This window comes from Heteronotia binoei, chromosome 1, assembly GCF_032191835.1.
Source record: "Heteronotia binoei isolate CCM8104 ecotype False Entrance Well chromosome 1, APGP_CSIRO_Hbin_v1, whole genome shotgun sequence".
In the NCBI taxonomy this organism is placed as follows: domain Eukaryota; kingdom Metazoa; phylum Chordata; class Lepidosauria; order Squamata; family Gekkonidae; genus Heteronotia; species Heteronotia binoei.
In genome coordinates this window covers 175,167,687-175,193,753 of record NC_083223.1, presented here as the reverse complement: position 1 = coordinate 175,193,753, position 26,067 = coordinate 175,167,687, and the positions used below count along the sequence as shown (strand labels likewise).

General features: G+C 41.2%; 1 protein-coding gene across 2 annotated transcripts in view; it reads right to left on the bottom strand.

The window, feature by feature from the left end:
* The window catches only part of LOC132575862 (latent-transforming growth factor beta-binding protein 1-like), a 368,464-nt gene that overhangs the window by 59,192 nt on the left and 283,205 nt on the right, over positions 1–26,067 (bottom strand). For both annotated transcript variants that reach the window (XM_060244552.1, XM_060244558.1), the window contains exons 22-24: positions 23,263–23,391; positions 19,693–19,833; positions 11,465–11,635 (exon numbers count right to left, since the gene is read on the bottom strand). In XM_060244552.1, coding sequence (XP_060100535.1) covers positions 11,465–11,635; positions 19,693–19,833; positions 23,263–23,391 — 441 coding nt within the window. The remainder of the gene's footprint in view (positions 1–11,464; positions 11,636–19,692; positions 19,834–23,262; positions 23,392–26,067) is intronic.

Sequence of the window (26,067 nt, the reverse complement as noted above, 5' to 3'; positions counted from 1 at the left end):
TATTTCCAGTCCTCCAAACAAAAGTAATTGACCTGAACCATAGTGAATATACATTTCTTTCAACTCTCCCCTACTTATTTTATTTATTTAAAACTTTTATTAGCTGCCTTTCTGCCTTATAAGAACTCAAGGTGTCTTATAATGTATATAATAGTAAAACACAATAAAATAAGTAAAAATAACTAGTTAAAAGCTGGGTAAAAACACCCTAAAACCACAGCAGCCACCTGATTTTCTTGACCATGTTGGAGAACTTTCAATGAGTCTCCAATCTTTCATTTTTAGACAAGGTGTTGGGGGGGGGGAGGGTCATGACTCCTTATAGAAAAATGAAACTTTGTAGTATTTCTATCTTATGTTTTTCAATGTTTGTATTGTTTATATAAAATAAAAAACATACCGTGAACTAGAGAAGGGGTCAAGCAGCACTTCCAACCTGCAGACCTGGCTTTTTAAGGGGAGTATAATTCAACCTAGATCAAGGAGGTCTTAAGACTCTGGTATGCCTTTCTACTAGCCTAGAGCGTCTTATCAGGAATAAGTTTCATCTTGTTCATCCAGCCCATTTACTGACTTCAAGCAGCAGTTTAGAACATTTACAGATTCTTTGGAATTAGGTGGAAAAGGAAGCCAAAGTTAGGTATCAGCATATCACAGCCCAAACCTCCTGATGAACTCTCCCAGTGGCTTCATACAGATATTGAATAGCATGGGAGATAAGATGGAATACTGTGGAACTCCAAAGGTCAACAACCATGGGGTAGAGCAGGAATTCCCCAACACCACCTTCTGGGACCATTCTCTCAGACAGGTCTCGAACCACCATAACATGGTGAATATAAGACCCAGCACTGAGAGGTGGCCAAGCAGGATATTGATTTATTTTATTAAACTTCTATCCTGCTCAGAGTGGCACACAACATAATAAAAACAATAAAAACCAGTATTATAAAACAATTAAACAATTATGTGATTAAGCAAGATGACACTAAAACATTAATAATCTAATGTCTCCTATAACATTTTAACAGAAATGGTAGATGGCCTGATTTATGACAATTTTTTAATCAGATGGTGGTAGGTACCCTAAAATACAGTGCCCCATAAAAAGTTAAAAGTGTATGAAAGGCACTGGGCAGGTACCAAAGGCAGGGGAGGCCAGGCCAAGATGATTTAACACCATGGTTGATGGTATCTATTGATGGATGGTAGCAAAGGCTGCTGAGACATCCAGGTGAACTAGCAGAGTCACATTCCCCAGTTTAGTTCTTAACAGAGGTTATCAACCAAGGTGACCAAAGCAGTCTCTGTTCCAGATCCCAACCTAAACAGGTAAAGATAACCAGTCTCTTCTAAGAGCTCCTGGAGCTGAGAAGCAAACACCCTGCTCTAGTGCCTTGCCTAAGAATGTAAGATTAGAGACTGAGCAAAAGTTTTCCAACATGGTACAGAAAGTTCTTTCCCCAGGAATGGTTCTAATCACTGCCTTGTTGAGCACAGGTAATACAACTCACAGTCTCAAGGAAGCATTTACCATTCCCCTTACTCATTCAGCCCCCTTGTCTTCTTTCTGTCCATTACTGATCACTTTCCACTGCTGTGACTGTAGAACTTAGGCAGCCAAAAAATGTCCTGAAAACAAAACATTTAGTTTACTTTCAAAAGTAGGGAATTAATTTTGTAACTATTTTTGAAAGAGACAGACAATAGTGACCTTGTTCAGAGGTCCAGAGTTTTGTCCTGTGTGAGTCACATCTTTGACTACAAGAAAATTCTGTTTAAAAACAGACTGCCCGTCACTGAAACCAAATACCATGTTCTTTGGGTAAAAGCATACATATGTATGTAGTTTCACTGTATGTTTCATGTTCTAAATCTTTGAGTGTTATTGCTTTTCCTATTTCTGTAATTCATGTTCCAAACATTCATGGATTTGGAAATATGCATACAGCTCCAGTAGTAAATCATACCGAATCAATATATAAACCTAAAATTCTAATATGGAGCAACTCCAGCTTCCTCAGACAGGATTTGAACCTATGACCTTCTGGTCAAGAAGTGTGAAAGTTTCTTCCTGAGCCAACAATATCACTTCAAATGCTGCATATTGAAGACAGGGCAAAATGATTCTTTCATACACTTAATCCAGTCTATGTTTTTCTTGGGGAAAATTCTGTAAAATTGAATGAAAGTGGTATCAGAATATAACCAAATGGTTTACCAAGCCTTATACTTACTACATTCCACCAATTAAACCTCCCCCCCCCCCCCAAAAAAAAATAGAATTACTGATTACTGAGGATTAGCTAATGATTTCTGGTTTTAAATTTGGGCAAATGGTCTGATTATTCTCTATATATTCAAATATATGTATATGCTAAATACTATTTATATAACACTTTAAGTTGTAGCCCACAGCCCCACTGCGCCAATGCCCCTGCTCCTGAGCACCATCATGCCAAGAGATTGCATATACCTCCTTAGTTAGGGCAGGCAGCTAAGAGAACTGGGGTACACCATGGTCCAGTGGCTCTGCTCCATTTTCTGAAGTTACTATGTCTTTCTATGGCAATAATAACAGATGGGAACCACAAGCTTATGGTTTGTTGTTCTACCATTATTGGGTACTAGCAGTAAAGGCTGTTGTAGGAAGAAATACAATGGGCCCTAGAAAAATATTGGGGGGGGGGGCGGTTTATGAATGTGTAGGTGGCAGGAAGGAAGGAAGATAGACAAACAGAATGAAAGAAGAAGAGAGGGAGACAAAGAATGAGAAAAAGAGTGGTAGGGAAAAACAGGGAGAAAGGAGTATGAGAAAAAATGAAAGGAAGGAAAGTAGACAGACATAATGAAATAAAAAGACAGACAGAGATACAGAGAAAGAATGAGAGAAAGAACAGAAGGGAGAGGTAAAAAGGGGGGAGAAAAGAGTGAGAGAAAGAAAAATGAGAAGAAGGAAAGTAGATGGTATGAAAGAAAAAGGCAGAAAGACAGAGAGAGACAGAGAAAGAATGAGAGGAAGAAAGGAAATGGAAAATCTCGAAAGGAGTAAAAGAAAGGAAAATGAAAAGAAGGAAGACAAAGAGACAGAAAAATGACAGGAAGACAGACAGACAGGCAAGTAGGTAGGCAGCCATTGGAAGCAGTTGTGGCAGAGCGAAAAGGAGCCTTCCAATGGCTCCCTGCCTCTTAAAGCAAGCAGCTGACAGGTGGACCTGCTCCACTGGTGGCTGTAAGTTGCAGAGAGCCATTGTAAGCCTCCTTTTCACTTCCTCCTGCTTGCAGGTGACTGCCTGGAAGGGAAAGTGAAAGGGAGTCCATTCCATTTCATGGGGCCATAGGACAGAGTGGACTGCATTGTACCCCTTGAGCCCATAGAACAGAATGGAGTCCATTCCATCCTATGGGCCCATAGGATACAATGGAGTCCATTCTGTCCAGTGGGCTCATAGTATAGAATGAACCTTCAATCTGTCCAATGGGCCCATAGGACATAATGGAGTCCATTCTATCCTATGGGCTGACAGGATAGAATGGAATACATGGTGTTCTGTGGACCCATATGAGCCCACTGTAGGACCCATATGAGCCCACTGTAGCCTAATTTGAATAGAAAGAGTGAAGAGTATTTGCAGGTGGAAAGGGGGCTTGATATATTGTATAGTGTCAGTCTGTATCAGCTGCTGTTGAACTGGCCCCTCCCTGCTGTGAGTGAACATTCCTTTTGTGTCAGTTAAAGAGAAGTAACTGCTACTCTTTGTCTCATGAACATGTCTCTTACGCTCTACTATTTGCTTTGCAGCAGGGTTGTTTGGGGGGTGGGGAGATGGACTGCTCTGGACTTCCAACAACGGGCCGTGAGGAGAGACCGTAGTGATCAGTAAGCCCCTAGGAGAACCTGTCAACAGAGAATTGTCTCCCTCAGAGGTCAGTGGCTGTCTGGTAGGGTTCTCGCCTGATATGGCTGGTGGTGGGCGGAGGAGAGCAGAATCAGCAATGGCACACCAGAGACAGAGTGCAAGCCAATCCTGCATAGCCCACACCCAACCAATGAAAATACTCAGATTTGCCACCATGATAATTTATTAAAGATGGCCACGGCCAACCTCCATAGATGGGCTATGATATAAGTCCAGAAGATTCAGGCAGGAAACCATTTTCTAGGTGTGCGGCACCAGGTAAGTATGGAAAGTCAGGGCAGTGGGATTTGTGAATGATGCTCTTAGCATAAGAATAATCTATGCCTTTGGCTTTCTTTCTCCTTTTAATAACACATTAAGGGAAGCCATAAGAATTACTCTATTAAGAAGAAGAAGTTAAAGAAGAAAAAGAATTGCAGATTTATACCCTGCCTTTCTCTCTGAATCAGAGACTCAGAGCAGCTTACAATCTCCTATATCTTCTCCGCCCACAACAGACACCCTGTGAGGTGGGTGGAGCTGAGAGGGCTCTCACAGTAGCTGCCCTTTCAAGGACAACCTCTTCCAGAGCTATGGCTAACCCAAGGCCATTCCAGCAAGTGCAAGTGGAGGAGTGGGGAATCAAACCCAGTTCTCCCAGATAAGAGTCCAGGCACTTAACCACTACACCAAACTGGCTCTATTAACACAACTCTTAACTATGCACACACCAAAGTCCACAATTATCAACCTTAGACAGCAGCGGTTAGCCAATGGCAAGATGCTTGTGTTGATTTATGTATCACATTTTTAAACAAAGCCAGTTCTGGAGCCAGCTTGCTAACCACTACACAAGTTCTCAATTGCTATAATTCTGTCCTACCACATCTCCTTGAAAGTAGCCCTATAAAGGTGACTATCTACTAGAAGATATTAGAAGATACAGGACAGGACCTAGCCACCATTTTCCAAATAGAAGTAGCAGCCATGCAGGTCCCTGATCTAGAGCTGAAGGGGCAAACACTTCTGCATAGTTTGACCATTGAGACCCTCACAGGGAAGAGGGGAGATGAGCATCATTTTTCCTTCCAAGGCTAACAGTAAATATGGGACAATCCTTGCCCCCCTGCTCCCACCAATCAGGGCTATGTCTGATGCTATTTTTATTTCTAAAGTGATTGGGAAATCTAATCATTAAGTACCTTTTGAATTGTTATGTGCATACCCTTGCTTTTCTGACAATGACAATAATTTTGGACAGATTTTTTTAGAAAGTTAATTTTATAACTTACAGGGCATTCACAGGGCTCTCGGCCAAAATACCAATATTCTGCTGATGTGAAATGAAAGGGGAAAAAGCTCTCACATTTCAGAATTAAGACATCTAATTCACAGTAAATTCACAGATTTCAAACAATACTCATTTGCAGTAAGCAAGCTCATCTTTGGCTGATTTTTAAACAGTATGATGTGGTAGATTCTCAAGCTGAATCTTTTACAAATGAATCCAAACTATCAATGAAATATGTAATATTTGTTTCATAAAAGGCCTCATAGAAATACATTTCAATGGACAATTCACAAAATGCTTTAATACTGGCAACCTTAAAATCAGAAGCCATGATCCACAGAGTCCCTAGTGAGCATGCAATATATTTTTGTTTTCATTTTATGCTCTGTATTACCCAATATCTCCAATATCACCCAATATCTCCTCCCACTCAGACCACCCTGGTATCACACAAGAGAATTTAAAATATGGTTAATGTTAATGTTGTTGGGTGGAGAGAGAGTGAAAACTTAAAAGGCAAAATCAACCTAGGTTGTTAAAACAATGCAGGCATCTGAGACTCTGTAGAAACTGGCCATCACATGTACAGTCAGTAATTAATAAGGTATGCCATGTTTTTAATGAATGATCTCATTGAATTTCATGGGAGTGAAAGCATAGAAATGACTAAGAGTGTTAGAGACAAAAGAATGAATGAGCATATAACATGATGTAGGCCACAAGCTCCACAGGAGATACAAGAAGTATTCATCAATTCTCCCATTGCATTATCTAGAGATAGACAAACTACAACTGTCCCTTTTACTATTCCAGCACATTCATCTTTCCTCTTATGCTCCGACAGGCCTTCGACATTTAACCGAGAGAGAGCTGCCACTGGACATTATATAGAACTCCAAGCAGAGTACCGATGGTCACCATCGAACTTTCAGAACCGCTATACTGTACTGTATTAATACAGCACCATGAAATGTTTTAAATAATTTAAATATGTAATTATGTTTTATATGTTTTATTGGTTTTTAATGGAGTTAATGTGATTTTGTGAGCCGCCCTGAGTCCGCTTGCGGAGAGGGTGGGATATAAGCTTAATGTAATAAATAAATAATAATAATTCAACAAAGAGCCCAAGGCTCTTTTTTCTTAGGGGCAGCAGGCAACAAAGTTAATATAGTAGTAGTAGACCTTTATTGGCATTGATATAAGAGTGCAGTATACTTTAAAACCGACAGTAACACTATAAAATATAGTAAAACCTTAGAAAAACCAGCAAAAGTTAAATGACATAAAATAGCTGTGGGCTATACATGAGTAAAAGCCTCTCTGATTTGGATCGCAACCTGTAAAAAGCAAGCCACGTGAGTGGTGACAAAGTTGTGTTTCCCGTGGAGTAAAAAGCGAACTTTAGCATTGACAGAGAGACCTTGATGGTCAAAGAGCAGAGCATCTAAGTATCTTGCTCATGGACTGCTATAGAAAGGGCAGTCCAAAGGAACATGAGAGACCATTTCGACGACTCCTTGGCTACAAGGGCATCGTCTAAGATTGCGGGGGATTCTGTGGTAACTTCCGGAGAGGATGGCCGATGGTAGTGCATTAAATCTGGCCAGCATGAAAGCTCTTCTTTGGTGAGGATCAGTTAAAAAGAGGAAATAGGGAGCTAAAAACCCAGGAGTCAGGGATAAACCCAAATAGCTTGCGGAGCAGGTTTTCTGAGCTGCCTCAGTTAGACGTTGCAACTGGATATCTAGTAATCTGCGTTTGATGGATTGGAATACCGCAGGAGCAGAGGATAGATAAAATGCATCCAAGGAAATTCCTATGGATGTAATTTTCTTTTGGATCAGGGTCAACCATTTGGATGCATGCAGCTCTACGGCTCTGCAACGATAAGTCTATGACAAAGTTAATATATATTTGCAGTTTTAGTCAAAGAGTCCGTGAACAATCCGTGTGTAGCTTTGTTTGCAAAAGAATCCCAATGTATTGCAGTGGAATTATTTACCTGACCAAAGTTAGAATTACATAATATTGATGCTTCTGTACGACAGTTTCTCAAAAGCACAATTTAATGTTGGAACAGCAGTGATACTACACTGTTAGTGAACACTACACTTAGTGAACAAAGACTGTTCACTAGTGAACCAGTGCTAGCCCGCCCAAACGAACTAAAGCCCTTTGTGCTCCTGTGCGACGCCGCCGATGTAGCCGTCGGAGCCATATTAATGCAGAGGGACGAGGAGGGGAGGTTGAAACCGTGTGCTTATATCTCTCGAAAATTCTCACAAGAGCAGCACAACTGGTCGGTCTGGGACAAAGAGGCGTTCGCAGTAACGTTCGCCTTAAAGACCTGGTGGTCTTGGCTAGAGGGGGCGAGGGTGCCATTTGAGATCTGGACTGACCATAAAAACTTAGAGGCGCTCACAGGTCGTCGGAAACTGACTGCCAAACAAATTTGGTAGGCCGGGTTCTTTGTAAAATTCAATTTTACCCTCCGGCACATTCCCAGTTCAAAAAAATTTCTTGGCTGACGCTCTATCACGTCTGCCCCAACACAAGAGTCAGAGAGAGGAAGTCATAGACTCCATCATTCCTCCTTCAGCCGTGGCTGGGGGGGGGGGTGACCACTCGTTCTGGGAAGAAAACAGGATGAATGGAGCCCTGGGGGGGGGGGCAATAGACTAATTGAGGAAACCGAAAAGGAAGGGGAGGGGAGACCGGAGGGGGTTATAAAAGGAGAAGGGGGCTTCTGGTACTACGAGGGGGCTTCTGGTACTACCCCACCCCCGGGATCACAGCATGCCACGCCTGGTCCATACTGGCTGTGACCTGGCTTGTATCTTATCCTTCAAAAGATAAGACACAAGCTGTGCCACGGCCGGCACAGTTGAGGAAGAACGTCGAAAAGACTGATGAGGAAAACTGTCCAGCTGGTGCGGCAGTAAAGACAGAACAGCAAGGTTGATGCCTGCTCCCCAAAGCAGAGGGAAAGCCCACCAAAAAAAAGAAAGAAAGAGCTTTAGAAGTTTCCCAGTGTGGTCCAGCACAGGCACAGAACCCAGAGTGAGGCCTGCACAGGAACAATGAAGAAGATCTGGAAGTTCCCGTACTAGATAATGGGGGAAATGGTATTTTATTTCTCTCATTTTGTTCTGTTAAATTCTTCTATCTGACGCAGCTAAGTTTGGTATAGTGGTTTGGTGTAGTGCCAGTTTGGTGTAGTAGTTAAGTGTGCGGACTCTTAAGTGGGAGAACTGGGTTTGATTCCCCACTCCTCCACTTACAGCTGGAATGTACTTGGGTTAGCCATAGCTATTGCAGGAGTTGTCCTGTGAGAGCGCCCCCAGCCCCACAGGGTGTCTGTTGTGGAGGGAGAAGATATAGGAGATTGTAAGCCGCTCTGAGTCTCTGATTCAGAGAGAAGGGCGGGGTATAAAAAATCTGCAGTCCAAAGTCCACAATTTATACAAGATCCAGACCAAAGATGACAATCTGCTAGTCCCAGCTGACTGTGGGAAAATCCTTTTTTATTATGTTAATTTATATTAATTTAAGGCAAGGAAATAAATTATATTAATTTAAGGCAAGGAACCTCTCTCTCAGTCTGTTAGAGGAATTAATGGGTCACCTTGAGGTTGGACTACTGTAATGCCCTCTACATGGGGCTGCCCTTGTCCCAGATCCAGAGGCTTCAACTAGTGCAGAATGCTGCAGGCAGGTTGTTAGTGAGGTTTCCTTCACAGGAACACATTCGACCTGTGCTGAAAGCGCTGCAATGGTTATCTATTGCTTACTGGATTCACTTCAAGGTGCTGGCTATTACCTTTAAAGCCCTATTATGGCCAAGGACCAGTATACCTTAGGGACCGCCTTTCCCCACATGTACCCCAGAGAGCACTTCGGTTGGGGTCGCAAAATCTGATCTCGATCCCAGCATCAAAGAGGCCAGGCTCAAGATGACCAGAGCCAGGCCCTTTCCTGTTTTGGCTCCTGCATGGTGGAACAAGTTGCCGGAGGAGGTTAGGGCCCTGTGAGTGCTTTCACAGTTCCGCAGGGCCTGTAAAATGGCGCTCTTTTGCCAGGCATTTTTGAATTAAAATCGACAACAGGAAAGCAGAAATTAATCCATTTGGCCCACCTCAAACATCTGACTGGGAATCTTTTTCTTATAGGACATCCAGCAGAAATACTTGAATAATAAAATTTTAACATTGATTGGTAGTATCCACCATCATTTATACATCAAATATGTTTGATCAAATAGCACCTACCATTGTTTTATCTAATTGTTTTATATGGTTTATTTATGATGTACTTGAATTTTTATCTTCTGTCTATTGATATTGGTTTTATGACCTCTTAATATGAGCCACCCTGAGGCTTCAGCGGGGAGGGCGGGATACAAATTAAATTAATAATAAATAAATAAATGGGTCTAGAGATCTTGTGAGCAAGGCTGGCTCGTCCACTAGGCAAACTAAGCAGTTGCCTAGGGTGCCGGGAGGGTGGGGGTGCTGAATTGAGCTCCCCCCCCAGTGCCCTAGGCAAGCGCCTAGTTTGCCTGCCTACTCCACCTGCCGCCACAGTCACCACCAGCCCCTCCTTTCCCTTCCCATCACCTCACCCACTCCACTCCTTCCCTTCCCTTCACACCTCCCCAGCGTGCTGCCTGCCCGCCACCCGTGCCTCCTCTGCCGGCTCGCCACTACCACCATCGCCTGCCCTTCCTTTTTCTTCCTGTCACCCCACCCACTTCTTCCCTTTCCTTCGCACCTCCCCAGCGTGCCACTCACCTGCCACCCGTGCCTCCTCTGCCGGCCTGCCACTACCGCCATTGCCCACCCCTCCTTTCCCATCCCTTCCCATCACCTCCCCCCCCAGCACGATCACAGTGCACTGTGCCTGGGCCCTGCCGGCCGTGGCACAGCTTGTGTCTTATCTTTTGAAGGATAAGATACAAGCCAGGTCACAGCCAGTATGGACCAGGCGTGGCATGCTGTGATCCCGGGGGTGGGGTGGAGGCGACGGGAAGGGAAGGAAAAGGAGGAGTGGATGATGGGCCAGTGAAGAAGGCATGGGCAGCAAGTGGGCAGCACACTGGGGGTGTGCAACAGAGCGTGGCACTGCGTTGCATCATTGTGGGGGGGGTGCCTGCCTAGGGTGCCATGCGCCCTTGGGCTGGTGCTGCTTGTGAGCCTCACTGGCCGCTAAATGTGCAGAGTTCAAAAGAAACCCTTAGGCTCATAAAATGTTGATTTCCTTGGAATGAAGATAGAATTCTGCTCTTGTGATTTATAAGTACAGATTTAGAAAGTGCCCAGATTCTCAAGCATATAGGCAAGCTAGAGAGCGATTTTAAAGTTTTCTTTAGGTCTACAAGTTTCAATAATCTTCCTCTTGTCTATGCACCCTAATAAACTGGTCATTTGGAATTACTGTTTTGACTGCGGAATTTGCAGCTCAGAGAATTATCACATGTTCCTGACCAAGTTTCAAGAGGAGAAGGGGACAACACATCACTCTAACCAGCGGAAACTGGAAAGATTTATCCCAATAAGTTTCTCTCCAAGGTGGCCTTGACCAGTGTTCCTTCTAAGCTGTGTTAGTGTAAGCTAGCTCACAGCTTTTAAGCCTCTAGCTCACACATTTTTGTCTTAGCTCAGAAAGGATGGCCCCAGAGCAAACTAATTTATGCAGCAGCCAAACTGCCCACTCACAACTTTAATGCCAGTAGCTCATGAAGTAGAATTTTTGCTCACAAGACTCCACAGCTAGAAGGAGCACTGGCCTTGACCCTTCTATATAGCCTGCTTTCTAGGGAAGAAAGGGTTAACCAAAAACAAAATAGGTGGCAGCAGCATATTAAGAGAGAAAAGGAAACACAGATTTGATCCAGATTCAAGGTGAAGCCTTATCCTCCACAGAGAAATTTTAATTTTACATATGAAACACATTGAAAATTACTGGTGGCAGGGGAAACAACCAACCAACAACAACAAATAATGAAGGGAAAATGCCAACGTGTGGAATTAAGCCTACATCAGTTAAGGAGGCAAAGATCTCAAATGCCTCAGTAATTGGGACTGATGTTAGAAGGTTATCAAGCAACTAGAATTACCATATGATTGAAGTATGGTATGAAGTCTGAACAATATGGGTAATGAAATCTTAAAACATCTTGTGATCTAATCTTCAGCAAGTTCTATGCTAAGTTCAGGTTCCGAACAATGTGAGCTTAATGAAATATCTCCCAAATCACTAGAAAATGTCTTACCTGAGTCCTTCATGGGACAGAGAGCACACTGCATGCCCCATGCTTCACCATACAAACAACAGCACTCCGTGTAAGTAGTCTGCTTTCCAACAAGAGGCCTGCTACAAACAAAATCATCACTCAGATGCTGCCAGCAAAGGTCTTGGTAAACATCAGTGTCTTCAGTTTGTTCTGAAATTTAAGACAAAAGATCTTTTTTTTTTTTTTTTTTTTTTTTTTTCGGAAAAGTTTTCATTTATTGAGGTTTAGGGAAAAACAATACAAACAAGAAAATCAAGAAACACCAACAAAAAAAAAATACAAAAAGGGAAAACAGAAGAACATAAATCCTATACCCACCCATCTCCCACCACCACCCATCTTCCACCACCACCTGTGAAAGGAGCTTTAGGAGCATATAAGGATATTAAATCTACTGTCTCAAATCATATCCCATACTTTTCGCCCATATATACACTGGTTCCCAAGTTTTAATACATTCTTGCCAGTTTCCATCTCTCAACCTTATAGTTAGAACATCCATTTCGGCAGACTCCAGTAATTTAAACAAGAATTCTTCTTTACACGGGGTTTGGGGGGATTTCCAATATTTTGCAAAGAGGATTCTGGCTGTTGTAATCATGTATATTACCAGTTTTTTCTCACTCTGTGTTAAGTTTTCTCTACATACACTTAACAAATACAGTTCGGGTAAGTGTTTCAACCTTTTCTTTAAAATCTTCTGGATCCATATACTTATTTGTATCCAGAATTTTCTAGCAATCTCACAGTTCCACCAAATATGGTAAAGTGTCCCTCTAGCTTTTTTACATTTCCAACATTTATCGTTATAGGTTGGGTTCATTCTGGCTAGTCTCGCTGGAGTCAGGTACCACCTATACATCATTTTATATAGGTTTTCTTTGAATACTACTGATTTGGTCAATTTAATATTATATTTCCAAATCTTTTCCCATTCTTCTAATTCGATCGAATAGCCAAAGTCCTGTAACCACTTTATCCAGCTCTCTTTAACCGTTTCCGACTGCATTTCCATCTCCAATAGCCAACTATAGATTTTTGAAATAAGTTTTTTAGGTTCTTGTATCATTGTGTCGAATTCATTTACTTTGGCATCTTTAGGAAAGCCCACGCTTTTATCAGATTGATATCTTGACTTAATTTGGCATCTGACCCACCAGTCCGAGATTATGTTTGTTTCCAAATTTAAATTGTTTTTACTATCTAGTAAGATTGAATAGTTTTGAGGATTTTCCCAATCATATAAATTAGGGTGGGTAGTTGCTTCTACTGGTGAAACCCACAATGGAGTATATGTATAAATTTTTTTTTTAATCTCAAACCAAGTTTTATAGATTGCTTTTCGAACTTCATGTGCCTGGAAATTGGTGTTTTTTGGGGAGGTCTGATACCAAACGTATGCATGCCAGCCTTTAGTTAATCCTGCTCCCTCTAAAACTAGTAACCTTTTGTTTTCTAAGAGACACCAATCTCTGACCCATGCTAGACAAGAGGCTTTGTAATATAAATACCAGTTTGGTAAGGCCATGCCCCCTCTTAATTTGCTCTCTTGGAGAATTTTTAACTTAATCCTTGGCTTCTTGTTTTGCCATATAAAAGTCAAGGTCATTTTATTAAGTTTTTGAAAGAACGAGTTAGGTAGTTGGACAGGAATCATCTGAAATAGGAATAGGATTCTGGGCAGAATGTTCATTTTTGTTGTGGCTATTCTCCCCAGAAGGGAAATTTGTAGGTCTCGCCATTTCTCCAGATCTGTTTCAATTTCCTTTAAAATCTTTTCGTAATTATCACGGTAGAGAGATTTCACATCATTTGTTAAGTAAATTCCCAAATATCTAATTTTCTTTTCTTTTTTAAAGCCCGATTTGTCTTCTAATTGTTTAATTTGTTCTTTAGTCATGTTCTTAGTTAGAAATTTGGTTTTCTGTGTATTCACTTTAAATCCAGAAACTTCTCCAAAGTGCTGCAAATTCATCTTTAATTTATCAATCGAAGAGATAGGATCTTCCAGAAAAAACAGCAAGTCGTCTGCAAATGCTTGGATCTTAAATTCTTCGTTCTTTACCTTCAGGCCTCTAATTTCAGTATCCTCTCTTATTTTTTGAATCAAGAATTCTATTGTAGTTACAAAAAGAAGAGGGGAGAGAGGGCACCCTTGTCTGGTCCCCTGTTCTATTTCCACGAATCCTGAATTATTTCCGTTTATGTTAATCCTTGCATTTTGCTTAGTATATATAGCCTCAATCATCTTCTTAAAATTTTTGCCACAACCAACAGCTTCTAGTACTTTGCTCATGAAATTCCAGTTCACGTTATCGAACGCTTTTTCTGCGTCCAGTGAAATTCCTGCAAATTGTTTATCCGGATGGTCTTTATAGTATTCTAAGATGTTCAAAAAATATCTTAAGTTCTGCCGCATCATTCTTCCGGGTATAAAACCCGTTTGGTCTTCTTGCACTATGTCGGTTACTGCTTTCTTGAATCTATTCGTCAATATCGTAGCGAAAATTTTATAATCTGCATTTAGGAGAGAGATTGGCCTATAATTCTTGATTTCCTTAGGCTCTGTTCCTTCTTTATGGATTAGTGTAATCAACGCCTCTCTCCAAGATGTTGGAATTATTGCTGACTCCTGAATTTTCTCCAGCAATTTTTTGTAGGGAATTAAGAGTATATCTTCAAAGGTTTTGTATACTTCCACCGGAAGACCATCCAGACCGGGCGTTTTATTGGATTTCTGTTGCTTAATTGCTTCAATTACCTCGTGGATTGTGATAGAGCTATCCAATACCTTCTGTTGTTCTTTTGTAATTTGTTTCACATTAATACTTTGAATATATTCATCTTGCCGTTGTTCTTCAATCTCCTGTTTTTTATATAAATTTTGGTAAAAACTTTTGACTATTTGTTCCATTTGATCTTCCTTTGTAGTTTCTTCACCTTCTTGATTTATAAGTGATCTTATGATTTTTTTTTCCTTTTCCTTTTTGAGTTTATATGCTAACCATCTGCTTGTTTTATTTGCATTTTCAAAAAGGTTTTGTTTGGTCCATTTCATTTTTCTTTCCAGTTCTTCTGTTAGCCATAAATTAATTCTGTGTTGCGTAGCTTGTATTTTTGCTTTTATCTCTTTTGTATTCTTAGTTTTCTGTTGTCTCTCTTGCTCTTTTAAGTCTTTCACTAAATCATTAAATAATTTCATCCGTTCCCGATTTCTTTTTGCCGTGAAGCTAATAGCCATCCCCCTAAAAAAGGCCTTAAAAGTATCCCAAATATTTTGGATGCTGGTATCTTCTTCCACATTACGCTGAAAAAATTCTTTTATTTCTTTTTTCGCCTCTTCCAAGAAAGTTGCCTCTTTTAAAATTTGGGTGTTCAAAGTCCAGCGACTATTCCTTGATGGACAATGTATCATCACTTGCAATGGATTATGGTCGGCAAATGTTTTCGGGAGAATGTTAGCTTGCTTGACTTGCGGAATCAAGCCTATCATCATCCAACACATATCGATTCTGGACCAGCACCTGTGAGCTTGTGAAAAATGTGTAAAATCTTCTGCTTGTGGGTTCTTAACCCTCCAGATATCAATAAGACTTAACTCCTCAACCATCTTGAAGAAAGTCTTTGGCAAGACACTACGTGATGGATTTTTCTTTAACTTTTCAAATTTTTTATCTTTATGAGCGTCAAATACAGCATTAAAATCTCCTATAATGCAACAGGCTTCCGTTTGTAATTCCACTAGTTTCTCATGCACATTTTTATAGAAGTTTTCTTGCTTGTCGTTCGGTGCATATATGTTTACAAGCAATATCTTTTTTTTGTTAATTATTGTTTCTATTATCAGGATCCTTCCCATTTCATCTTTATAAATCAGTTTGGAATCTATATTTTGGTGAACATATATGGCTACTCCTCTCCTCTTTCCTTTATCACACGAATAATATAACTGTCCCAATCTTTTATTTTGTAGAAACTTCTTATCACTTTCTTTTATGTGCGTTTCCTGAAGGCAAATTATTTGAGCTTTAGTTTTCTGAAGTTGTAAAAAGGTTTTCCTTCTCTTCTTTGGTTCATTTAAGCCGTTCACATTTACCGATACAATCTGTAGTCCCGCCTTTTTATTCATCCTAATATCGTTTTACTTCCTTCTGTTGCTCTTTGATCTCTTTTAGTAAATTGTCTTGTTCTGACTCCTTCTCTTCTAAACTTGTAGCTGTCTTCTGCTTCCTTTCCACACAGCTCTGTTTCTTCTTCTTGATCTTCCCCTATATCAGAACTCTGGTTGCTTGAAGCTACAAAACTGCTCCAGAACTCTTCCATTTTTTCCAGGGTAGTAATGTTATGTCTCTTGGCCTGGTACGTAAAAAAAATTCCTTCTGGCACCAGCCATCTAAATTGAATTGCCTGCTTCAATAGCCAGCTGGTCAGTTTCTTATATCCTTGTCTTCTTTGGCGAATTGTCCATGGGACATCTTTCAATGCTTTAATATTAATATTTTGCCAGGATAAACCTTCGTCTCTTGCCTTTTTTTGGATCTTTTCACAAGTCGCTCTTCGGACAAACCTTACTAAAACTTCTCTTGGTAAGTTATGTCTTCTGGAATAGGAGGAAGATATTCTCCTTACCCAATCAATCTCACTCTTTCCTTCCTCCAATAATTTCTCTTCCTCTGTATTTAATATCTCCAAAATTTTATCCTCCAAGTTCTCTCCTCTATCTTCTGGGATATTCTGGAATCTTAGTACATATGCCGCCTTTTCCATTTCTAATTTCGCTACTTTGTCTTCCAACTCTACTAATTCATTTTGATTCTCCCGCACCGTCACTGTAGTGGCTTTATTTTGATCTTCCAGTCTTTCCACCTTAGCAACCAAGCAATGCACCTGCTGTGTGTTAGCTAATAGCTGTTTTTGAAAATCATCCATTTTGTCATTTGTTTTTTTGATCTCCCCCATCAGGTCTATTTTCATCGCTTCCAGAGCTTCTTGGCTTTGCTTAAAGCTTGCCACCATTATTGCTTGCAGCTTCTCTATAGCTTCCTGATTGTCTGTTGAAGGTAAGGTTCTTTGACCTCCTGGTGAGGTGCCCTGGCCCACTTTTTTAATTTTAGCCTCCATCTGTCTTTCTTTTTTTTCCTTATCTCCCATATCCTTAGTCTTTCTGCTCAGTTAGACAATTAGAGTAACTTTCTCCTGTCTTTATATTGCTTCTGTTCAAATATTATTATTCACCACACAAAGCACCAATCGTCTGTTGCGCTTATTAATCACAGCCCACAGCAATTACTTCTGGATGTTAGCATATATGGGCCATTCAGCAATTATGTGTCGTTTTAACTGCTACTAATAATTACTTAATTCAAATCCCCACCATTTCATTTTGTTGTTTCTCCCCCAAAATCAATAAATCAATTTCATTGATAAATCAATTCCACCCTGCATCAATACCTAAACAAATAATAAAATGTAAATCAGTATCTCTTCCCCCAGCCTTTCTTCACTTTAACAATTCATTATTTGGCATTGATATAATATTCAACATTCAAAATTCATCAAGCACAACTCACAATTCAGCAGCAAGGCAGTATGAACATTACAGCTAAGAACCACTGTTTATTTAAGGTCCAGTCTTGTTGGCTTTACTTTATTTTCTTTCTTCTTCTTGTCTTCTTATCTTCCTCTTCCTTTCTTCTGTCTTCTTTCTCCCCTTTTATTCAACCGCTTACAGTCTATTTCAGGAGAGTTATTATATATAGTCTTAGTCTTAGTCTCTGTCTCAGTTCCTCTGGTTCTTATATCCTTTTCTTTCTCACCCTTTCTTCAAGGGAGGGACAGCCGCAGATTTCCCTGCTAAAAACTGTCTCTCCCTCACTTGATTAATCCTTGATTCTGTCTCTCCTTTTCTTCCTCTCCTTCTCTCCTTCTCTTTCTCTTTCTTTTTCAGTCTTATTAACCGTCTTCACTTTCCAAACACCTTCTATATTCTCATTACTAGTCTTTAACTCTTAGTCCGCTCTCAGCCACCACTTTCTCTCTCACTCACCACTCTGCGCCATCTTCCACCATGCCGCCTCGCTCCACAGCATACACCCGGCTGTTGCTCCCCGACTCTCCGTTCACCACATCTGTTTAACAAACCCGTTGCTGTTGTTGTTCCTCTGCTTCACCGCTTCCTCATTTCGCCGCCCGCTTTCGTGTCTCCTCCCGTCCAGTCGCCCCAGCGCCCCGGTACCTTCTCCAAACTCTGCTCCGCCGTCTCCACCCGCGTCAGGCCGCCGACGCCTCGGACTCCAGCACAAGTCCGATCCGCTCAGCGAAAGCTATTCAGCCGTCACCGCTGCTCTCGCCCGGCCAAACCTCTCGTGCGGCCCCTTCCGCCTCTCCGCTGCTGCACCGCGTCGCCAGCCGCTTCCGATCCGACCTTCGCTTCGCTTCTCCGCTTCTCCGCCGGACGGTATTTCCTATATTCTTCAATAGACTCTCTTTGATGTTTGATGTTTCGTTTCGTTTACGTTAGTAGTTAGCAATTTAAACTTAGCTTAGGGCAGTTCGTCTGAGTTCGGCCGCCCCCTCCGCTCCTGTTCCGGAGGCCTGGTTGTTGCGCTACGCGTTAGAGAGCTCCAGGCGAGGGACAGGCTGGGGTAAAAGGGACGCCTCCGCGTTCCTCCTAAGCCCCCAACCAGCTCCCCCAAGCTTCGATGCGTCTTTCAGACGCTTCTTAAGAGACCCCTACAAAGAGGGGACCTCTCTGGAGCGCTCCAAATCACAGTGCACGCCGGAGCTCAGCAATGCCCTGTGTCTCACCACGCCATCTTTCCGGAAGTCCAAAAGATCTATAACCGTTGCAATGTACTTAATATTTCAAAACTTCCATACAAAATAATCCAGACTTATATCACAAGAACCTCTATGCTTATTTCTTGTGAAGTTAGAATGATTTTGTAATGTAAAAATGTTTATCACATCAGATAAAGGCAATTTTTTTTAAAAAAATTAATTTATAAGCAAACCGAAGCCATACAGAATGAAGATTAAGGCTCTAATTTCATACCTAAAGCCTCTGACACCAGCAAATTTCATATGATATATCCTGCCCAGCAATGTGAGAGCCATGGCAATGTTGCCTCTTCTTGAAACTCTGGGACAATGGGAAAAGTCCAGACCATGCAAGAGAAAGCCCTCTCCTATAGCTCCTCTCCTATTGTTAACCCTTGTTTTATTTAGCTGATGCTGGTGTGCAGAGAAACTCTCTTTGAAATTCTCACGTCAGCACTGGTGCTGCAGTAGGTTCATACTCTGACAGGATAATACATAGAAATATCAAGTCAGAGGATTTTTAAATTGTGGAGTATACTTAAACAAATAAATGGCAAAACAGCTGCAAATTAATTCTGGATCTTTTCTTGGGGGCTGGACCCCACAAGAAAAGTCATTACAAGCAACAGTTGCACTGCCAATTTGACTGTATCCTGTCTTGCATTCCCATTTGCTCAAGGTATAGTGGAAGCTATATTTCAGCATTGCCTGACTCCCATTAATGACCTTAAATGAAACCACACTGCACTTTCAACCTGGGCTATACTGACTGCAAGTGAAAAACCAGCACATGATCTTACAATATTTCCTGCATAATGTCTTGCGCAAATGGAACGACATTAAGTAAAACTAATGAATGGCAAGCTCCAACACCAAATGTTGACTGTGGCCATGCTGATGATAAATACTGGAATCTTTGAGAAATGTGCATGAACAAGTGAAACACGTTTACTCAAATGTGGCATGAAGTCTGAACAATGTGGGTAATGAAATCTTAAACATCTTGTGACCTAATCTTCAGCAGGTTTGATGGAACAAGAATATACATGTGACAGTCAAAAATGCAAATAAAGAGTTTCCCAACACTGTAAGGATTAGAGCAATACATACTGAGACACCAAAGCTATAGACTACTGTCACAGATGTCATATCTGTAAAATATATACTTGTCTCAAAAACAAAGCAATAACTAGACAAGACTGCCCTTGGTTAACCAGCCCTTTCCAAGTTTTGCTAAACTAAATGGAATGTATACCAGAAAAACAGAGACATTTTAACTCCAAATTCTCTCACAAAGAAAGAACTGATATAATTTAAAAGTAACTTCACTCCATCCTTGCTGATGTGCTTGAACCTCATAACAATGCAGTGAATGCAATAAGGCATACCACTAGATTCTGCCGGTTTGATACATCGCTTTTCTGTGGAATCCAGGACCATGGGGTGGGTACAGAAACAGCTGTAAGATCCTTCATTATTGACACACTGGCCATCAATACAGCTGTTGGGGTCTTGACATTCATCCGTATCTATTAAACAGAAATGAAAAAGAATATTGTCCAACAAGATGACTATTGTAACATAATATGCATTTTCAGAAATGCTTGAGTGCTTCATAGGTGATACCCTCTTTCTACTTATACATCTACAGGAATTGAAAGAAAACTCAATTGGTTGTTCTCATGCAAGGAAAAATATAGTGCTGAATGCCCCATATGATGATCTACAGTGTTGTTTTTATTAGCGAGCACATTTTTAAAAAACTTGCATGTAAATTCCTCCTCCAAACAAGGGTAAACCGGTTGCTGGACTATAGCAACATGATCATAACAAATATAAAGATACTACACTTCAGCTTTTTCCTGTAACTTATTTTACACAGGAAAAGCAACAGTGTAACTTTGAGAAAATATGGCTTCACATCAGGAAAGATGGGATTAGCTTCTTACTGTGGCTTCCTTTTATTATATTATTCCACATGAAATGGTTTTCTGTTCAAACTGCAAAAATCAGGGTTGTGACTAGGAATAATTTTCAGGAAAATGGCAAAAGAAAATGAGTAGGCAGTTCCACATACTAACAGAGAGTATATTTATGATAGCCAAGAGTGTGAATTGCTATTCCATATTGCATATTGGGCTCCGTTTTTTTGGGGGGGGGGGAAGTATCTGTACTTAATAATACTCATTTCCTCAAATAGATTTTTTTTGCAAATAGGAAAGTTCACTTACCAGAGATGAGTCCAATAACAGACTCATGCATGAAGTATAGAGGGCTGACTAGTGTATGACTCAACTAAGTGTGTTCAGGTTTGATGGAACAAAAGTACGCATGTGACAGTCAGAAAGTAAAGATGAACTGAATTCCCTCAGGGTTAGCATATTGCTCCAGATAATGTCAATTTCAGCCTCTCAGCACCCTTAACAAGATTTGCTGTTCTCAATTAGATATTTTTTGAAACCAGGCACAGAAGGGTATAACTATGGTGTTTACTGCTATGGATACATGGCAGTCAGTGACTGGACAACAAATGCCCTTACCAGCGTGCACTGCTTGGAAAGCACAGGACGGTTGGTCTGCACCATAGAGTTACTTGGTTGTCGAATGATCAGCAATGTTCCAAGAAGACAGCACTCTCCTTGTAGACCACCATGCAAGGAAGGTTTCTCCTGCATGTACCACGTTCCAGAGTCCTGCCAACACTTTGGAAATGCAGATGCCATCACTTTGGAAATGCAGAGGTCCATCAGTGGCTATTAGCCACAGTGTGTGTGTGTGTGTGTGTGTATATTTGGCCGCTGTGTGACACAGAATGTTGGACTGGATGGGCCATTGGCCTGATCTAACATGGCTTCTCTTATGTTCTTATGCCACAGGGCGTGGCGGCAGCTACAAGCATAGCCAGCTCCAAGAGGGGTTTGGATAAAAATATAGAGCAGAGGTTCATCAGTGGCTATTAGCCACAGCATATTACTGGAACTGTCTGGGGCAGTGATGCTCTGTATTCTTGGTGCTTGGGTGGGGGGGGGGGCAAAGTGGAAGGGCTTCTAGCCCCACTTGTGAACCTCCCTTTTTTTTGCCACTGTGTGACACAGAGTGTTGGACTGGATGGGCCATTGGCCTGATCCAACATGGCTTCTCTTATGTTCTTATAGCTGTCAACAATGGGCTGCTGTAACATCATCTTCTCTGAACAAACGAATCTTCTTGTTACCCATCAAGACTGACTTCCAGCTCAATAGAACATTGTTGGAGAAGATCGCCAGTCATCAGCTGCATCCTGCAACCCATCTACTTTCTTTTGTTTCCCATTGCCCCCACTCAAGGTGTTACAATAGGGAATATTTGGCCCTAGATTGACCACTCCAATTCCTTTGTGTAAAAGATGGCCTGTACTTCATAGACCATCATCACCCATCAAATTCTTTTGTTCTATTTGCTGGGAGCCATCTCTGGGTGGGCAAAACTCATCACAAGACCCTGCCTCGGAATATGAAATTGGCTATAAAAGGCCAGCATTTTGGCTATTCAGGTGTGTCTCTGATGGTACCTCTACCTTGCTGCTGGAGCCACCCCCAAATCCTGATCAGTTTTGGGTCTCTTATTGTGGGTGACACTGGACATCTTTTGCTACCCCCTTCCCCCTCCTGTTTTTGCTGGAGAATCGTCCTTCCGTCGTCGATAGGTATAGTATCACACATCATTGATTTCCTGCTCATGCATACATTGCTATCTATTTCCTACCTATTTTTCTTAGATCTGCATGTGTGATGAATATTTGTGCTTCCTTGTGTGCTTGAGTGTTTTTAAATAAAAATCTATTTTAGTTTTAAAATCTCGTTATACAAAGGGGCTCCTATGGAGGACTGACTCTTGTATACACAGGTTATCAACCCATACTAATTTGCCATCTTTGCCCAACTAAATAAATTTCCCCTGACCTCTTTTGAGGGCAGCCTGGCTAACAATCCCTGAAAACATATGGAGATCCAATCCCTCCTGGTTGATTGCATTTCTTACTGCCACTGATGGAAGTTGTTCTTTACACATAAGATAGTAGTTGCTATGGCTGTATTAGCACGAATGTACAGCAGTAAACAACATGGTAGCACCAACACTATTCTACTAAGATCAGTTTTGTGGCAACACTCAGCAAAATAAATTTCCCATCCCAATTTTCTACATGCACAGGATCATATGGAGAACTGGAGTGTACTTGTCAAGCTCCTGCACATATCTTTCCCTTAGAAGCTGAATTGTGGTATTTACTACTTAATAGTCAGGGCCATCTGGCTAGGGGATGTTTAGGTTCTCATGGAACGCTGTTGTGTCTCATGAGTGTGAGAATGAATGCTCTAGTAACTTCAAATGTCCTTATCTCTTTGATATGCAGTTCTTCCTCTTGTTGTTTATTGTAGTAACATTTGGCCCTTAAGGTAGAAGTGCCCGCCAAATAGTAACGGCCGTGAATCCCCATTATATATCTCTGTATGTGCTTTGGTTCTTCAGTTCTTTCAGTTACCTGTCTTGTAAGCATCTCTAGGTCTTAATAAATGAATCTATTTGAAATAAACAAAGGATATTGCTATTGGGACTATCGGAGCTTGACAGTACCCTGACATAGTCAGAGGCAACAACTTTAAGCCACCACAATCAAATAAATTGTTGCCAGCCATACTGACATACAGCCCAGTTCACAGTGACATTTTTGCAACTTTATTTATTTATTTTATACTCTACCAATGAGTCACAGCCCCTTTCTTAATTTGGAAGAATCACTGGAGGAATCATGTGGCAAAAATAAGCACCTGGTTGCAGGTGCGAGTGGCCAATATAGATGAATAAAATTTAGGTACCTTTGTTGACTTTCCACAATGCTGGCTAGGCACACAATAAGAGTATGCATATTTACCAAACAGCAGACAGTAAAGGCACACAATAAGAGTATGCATACTTACCAAAGCACTGGAGTTTAATAGGATCATAGTATGTGCCTTGTTTGCAGTAACACTCGTAGCCTGGCTGCGTATTTAAACAGAAGCCATTCTTACATATCTCTTGTCCAAACAGCTGACATTCATCTGCATCTGCAGAGAAAACATAAAGGCATAAAAGTCTTCAGTGGGCTATGGGGCTGTAATACAAACTTTTAAGTTATCTTGCCAAGGTAGGCCGTGATTACCAGAAGTGGTTTTAATATTCTGCTGTTATTCCCCAGGTTAAGCAAGAATAAAATGAGATGTGCAGACTATGGAAGATTCTGGTTGTATCCCTACCATTCATCTTCCAAAGTATTTGACCGAAAGCATAGCAGAAAGTAAAGCCACTACTGAAAAATCTTGTACTTTATTTTCAAGACAATGATGATCTGGAGACTATAGTTAATTATTCTGACTGGTTTTTCTATCTTTAGTGCTCACTAGTTGGGGTTAAAAGGTCTCTGTGAATAATACCTGAATGTAACTAGGATCCCACTCATGGACACTTTCAGAAAACATCACAGTTTCTTGCTCTATGTACATGTACTTAGAAATGCACAGAGCTTACACATGGTGAAGGTGAGATATGGCTTACTTCCAGGCCCACTGGCTAAGAGAACACAGCAAAAGACACAGGGTGCTATAACGCCTAGGCTACTGAATAGCATGGATAAAAGTCCTTTATAGTCCTGCACCTGCTATTCTCACTTTTCACCTTTCACTCTAGGCTTACTAGCCCCCAAGTCCCAGCGGGTGATCCTCCAGTTTTGCAAGCCCCACCCCAACAGCCACCATGAGCCTTTAAATCTGTGCAGGCTTAAAAGAAGTCTGCAAACTGCCTGTGTTTTGGACTGTGTGTGTACCTTAAAATCCAAGTGAGAGGAAAGCTGAATGGGCAGGGTAAGTAGGCAGAGCCACGTGGGTCTTCCTGATGAGTTTGCAAAGCATGTGAAAAAAGGAGAGAAGTGAGCAGAGTCCCTCTGTTTGGAGGAGAACTCCACACCCTAGGCTGCTCTGCTTTCGCTTTCCTGTTAGTCTGAAGAAGTTGGTTGAAATACAGCGAATTTCAGTATTCAAGGGAACTGCTGTATTTTTATTTATTTATTTTAGGGAATAGGCAAGTCTCCTGGCTCCACCCCCAAAGTCCCCAGATATTTTCTGAGTTGGACCTGGCAACCCTATTTCACTCACTTGCCTTTAAATGTTAACTCAAACCAACTGTCTTTAATCTGCAATCTAATCTTTGTTTTCTGCTCTCTCTTTCTCTGTACTAGAGCTGTATGTATGATCCAACTGTTTGTGTTTGTGCTCAGTGTTTTGGATGTGTTTCGAATCCTTGACCAATTTCCCACTAGTCTTATGCTGCTCTCACTCTCCTCTTCTCTGCAGGGCTTCCACTGGATTTCACACTATCGGCTCCAAGGCTGCAACTAGCTTCACCTTTTTCGCATGGCAAACAGAAACTGGTTTTTAGAAGATTTTATTTGCTGTGTGAAAGAGGCAGAGAGAGTTGCAGCCCTGGGGCAGATAGAGTGAAATCCAACAGAAGTCCTGCAGAGAAGAGGAGAGTGAGAGCGGCGTAAGACTAGTGGGAAATTGGTCCTTCAGTAGTGCTGTATATTTTTGTGTCTATGTATCTTTGCGCTAACATAAAATTGCAGCTGTTGCATTTCACCAACATACATACTTAGTTGTACTACTTCAGTCCCATTAAGCAGTTATGTGAACATGTTCTGTTTTAGCAATCACATAATCCCATTCCCATGTGTGGTACAAGTCATAATCCTTATGCTGCACTGAATGAACATGTTTAATAATGCCAATGGAACTACTCGAGTTAACACTCTGAAAACCACTGTCTTTGTCAAGTACCTCACCATATCTTCACTTTCTGTAACTACTTTAATTCTCTCTGCTTATATTGGCTGAGGAAACATCCAAATTTTTTGCTCTCTTTCTTGTTCCATGTTGTGTCTGATTTAAAATCTTGCTGAGAATTAACAATCTGCTTTTGGTCCCTGCTCTAGAGATTCCAGTGAGGGTGGCTTCCTCCACAGAGCCATAATAACTATAAATATTGCTTCACAGACTTCCAGGATCTGTCATCTTGGCTTCAGAGTTGCCTGCAGATCGTCTCTCTGCAGCAACTCTGAGTCTGGCCGTAGGAGGGGTGTCACAGAAGTGATACCCCAATAGGAAAAGCCTGGAGGGATTTTCCTTCGGCATGGGAGCTTCACGGGGAGGGGGTCAGCAGCAACTTCCCTCTGTGCTTGTCGTGTGTCCTGAAGCTCCACGGCCATGAAAGCTGATATCAGCAGAAAAAGAACTCCCGACTGCTTTTATGCTTTCACTTTCCCCGGTACATCTTTAAAGCAACATTTTTCCACTTCTAAAGTGACAACTCTACTTAACAAGTAGGTGTTTTTTCTAACTCTACCCCCCCCCCCCGATGGGTCACTCTGCATAACAAAAAGACTAGCTCAAAAGATCAGCTCAAAAGGCCTTGAAACGCTATGAGCAGTTTTAATTATTCAAACTGGATTGAATATAATTATTAAAATTGACCCAGACTTTAATTGGATATATATCAAAGAGATTACCAAGAATTTGCAATATGATCTGAACACAAAGGAGATATACAGTAAAAAGTTCTGTCTCTACTACCTGACTGTAACTGAAAGAACGCCTTCTAAAACTTCAGTTGAAGCTGTTGTAGAACAGGGATTAACAGCAGAGAAGCAAAAGTACAATCTGACCTAAGAGACTGAGTTTTGAATATGGCAC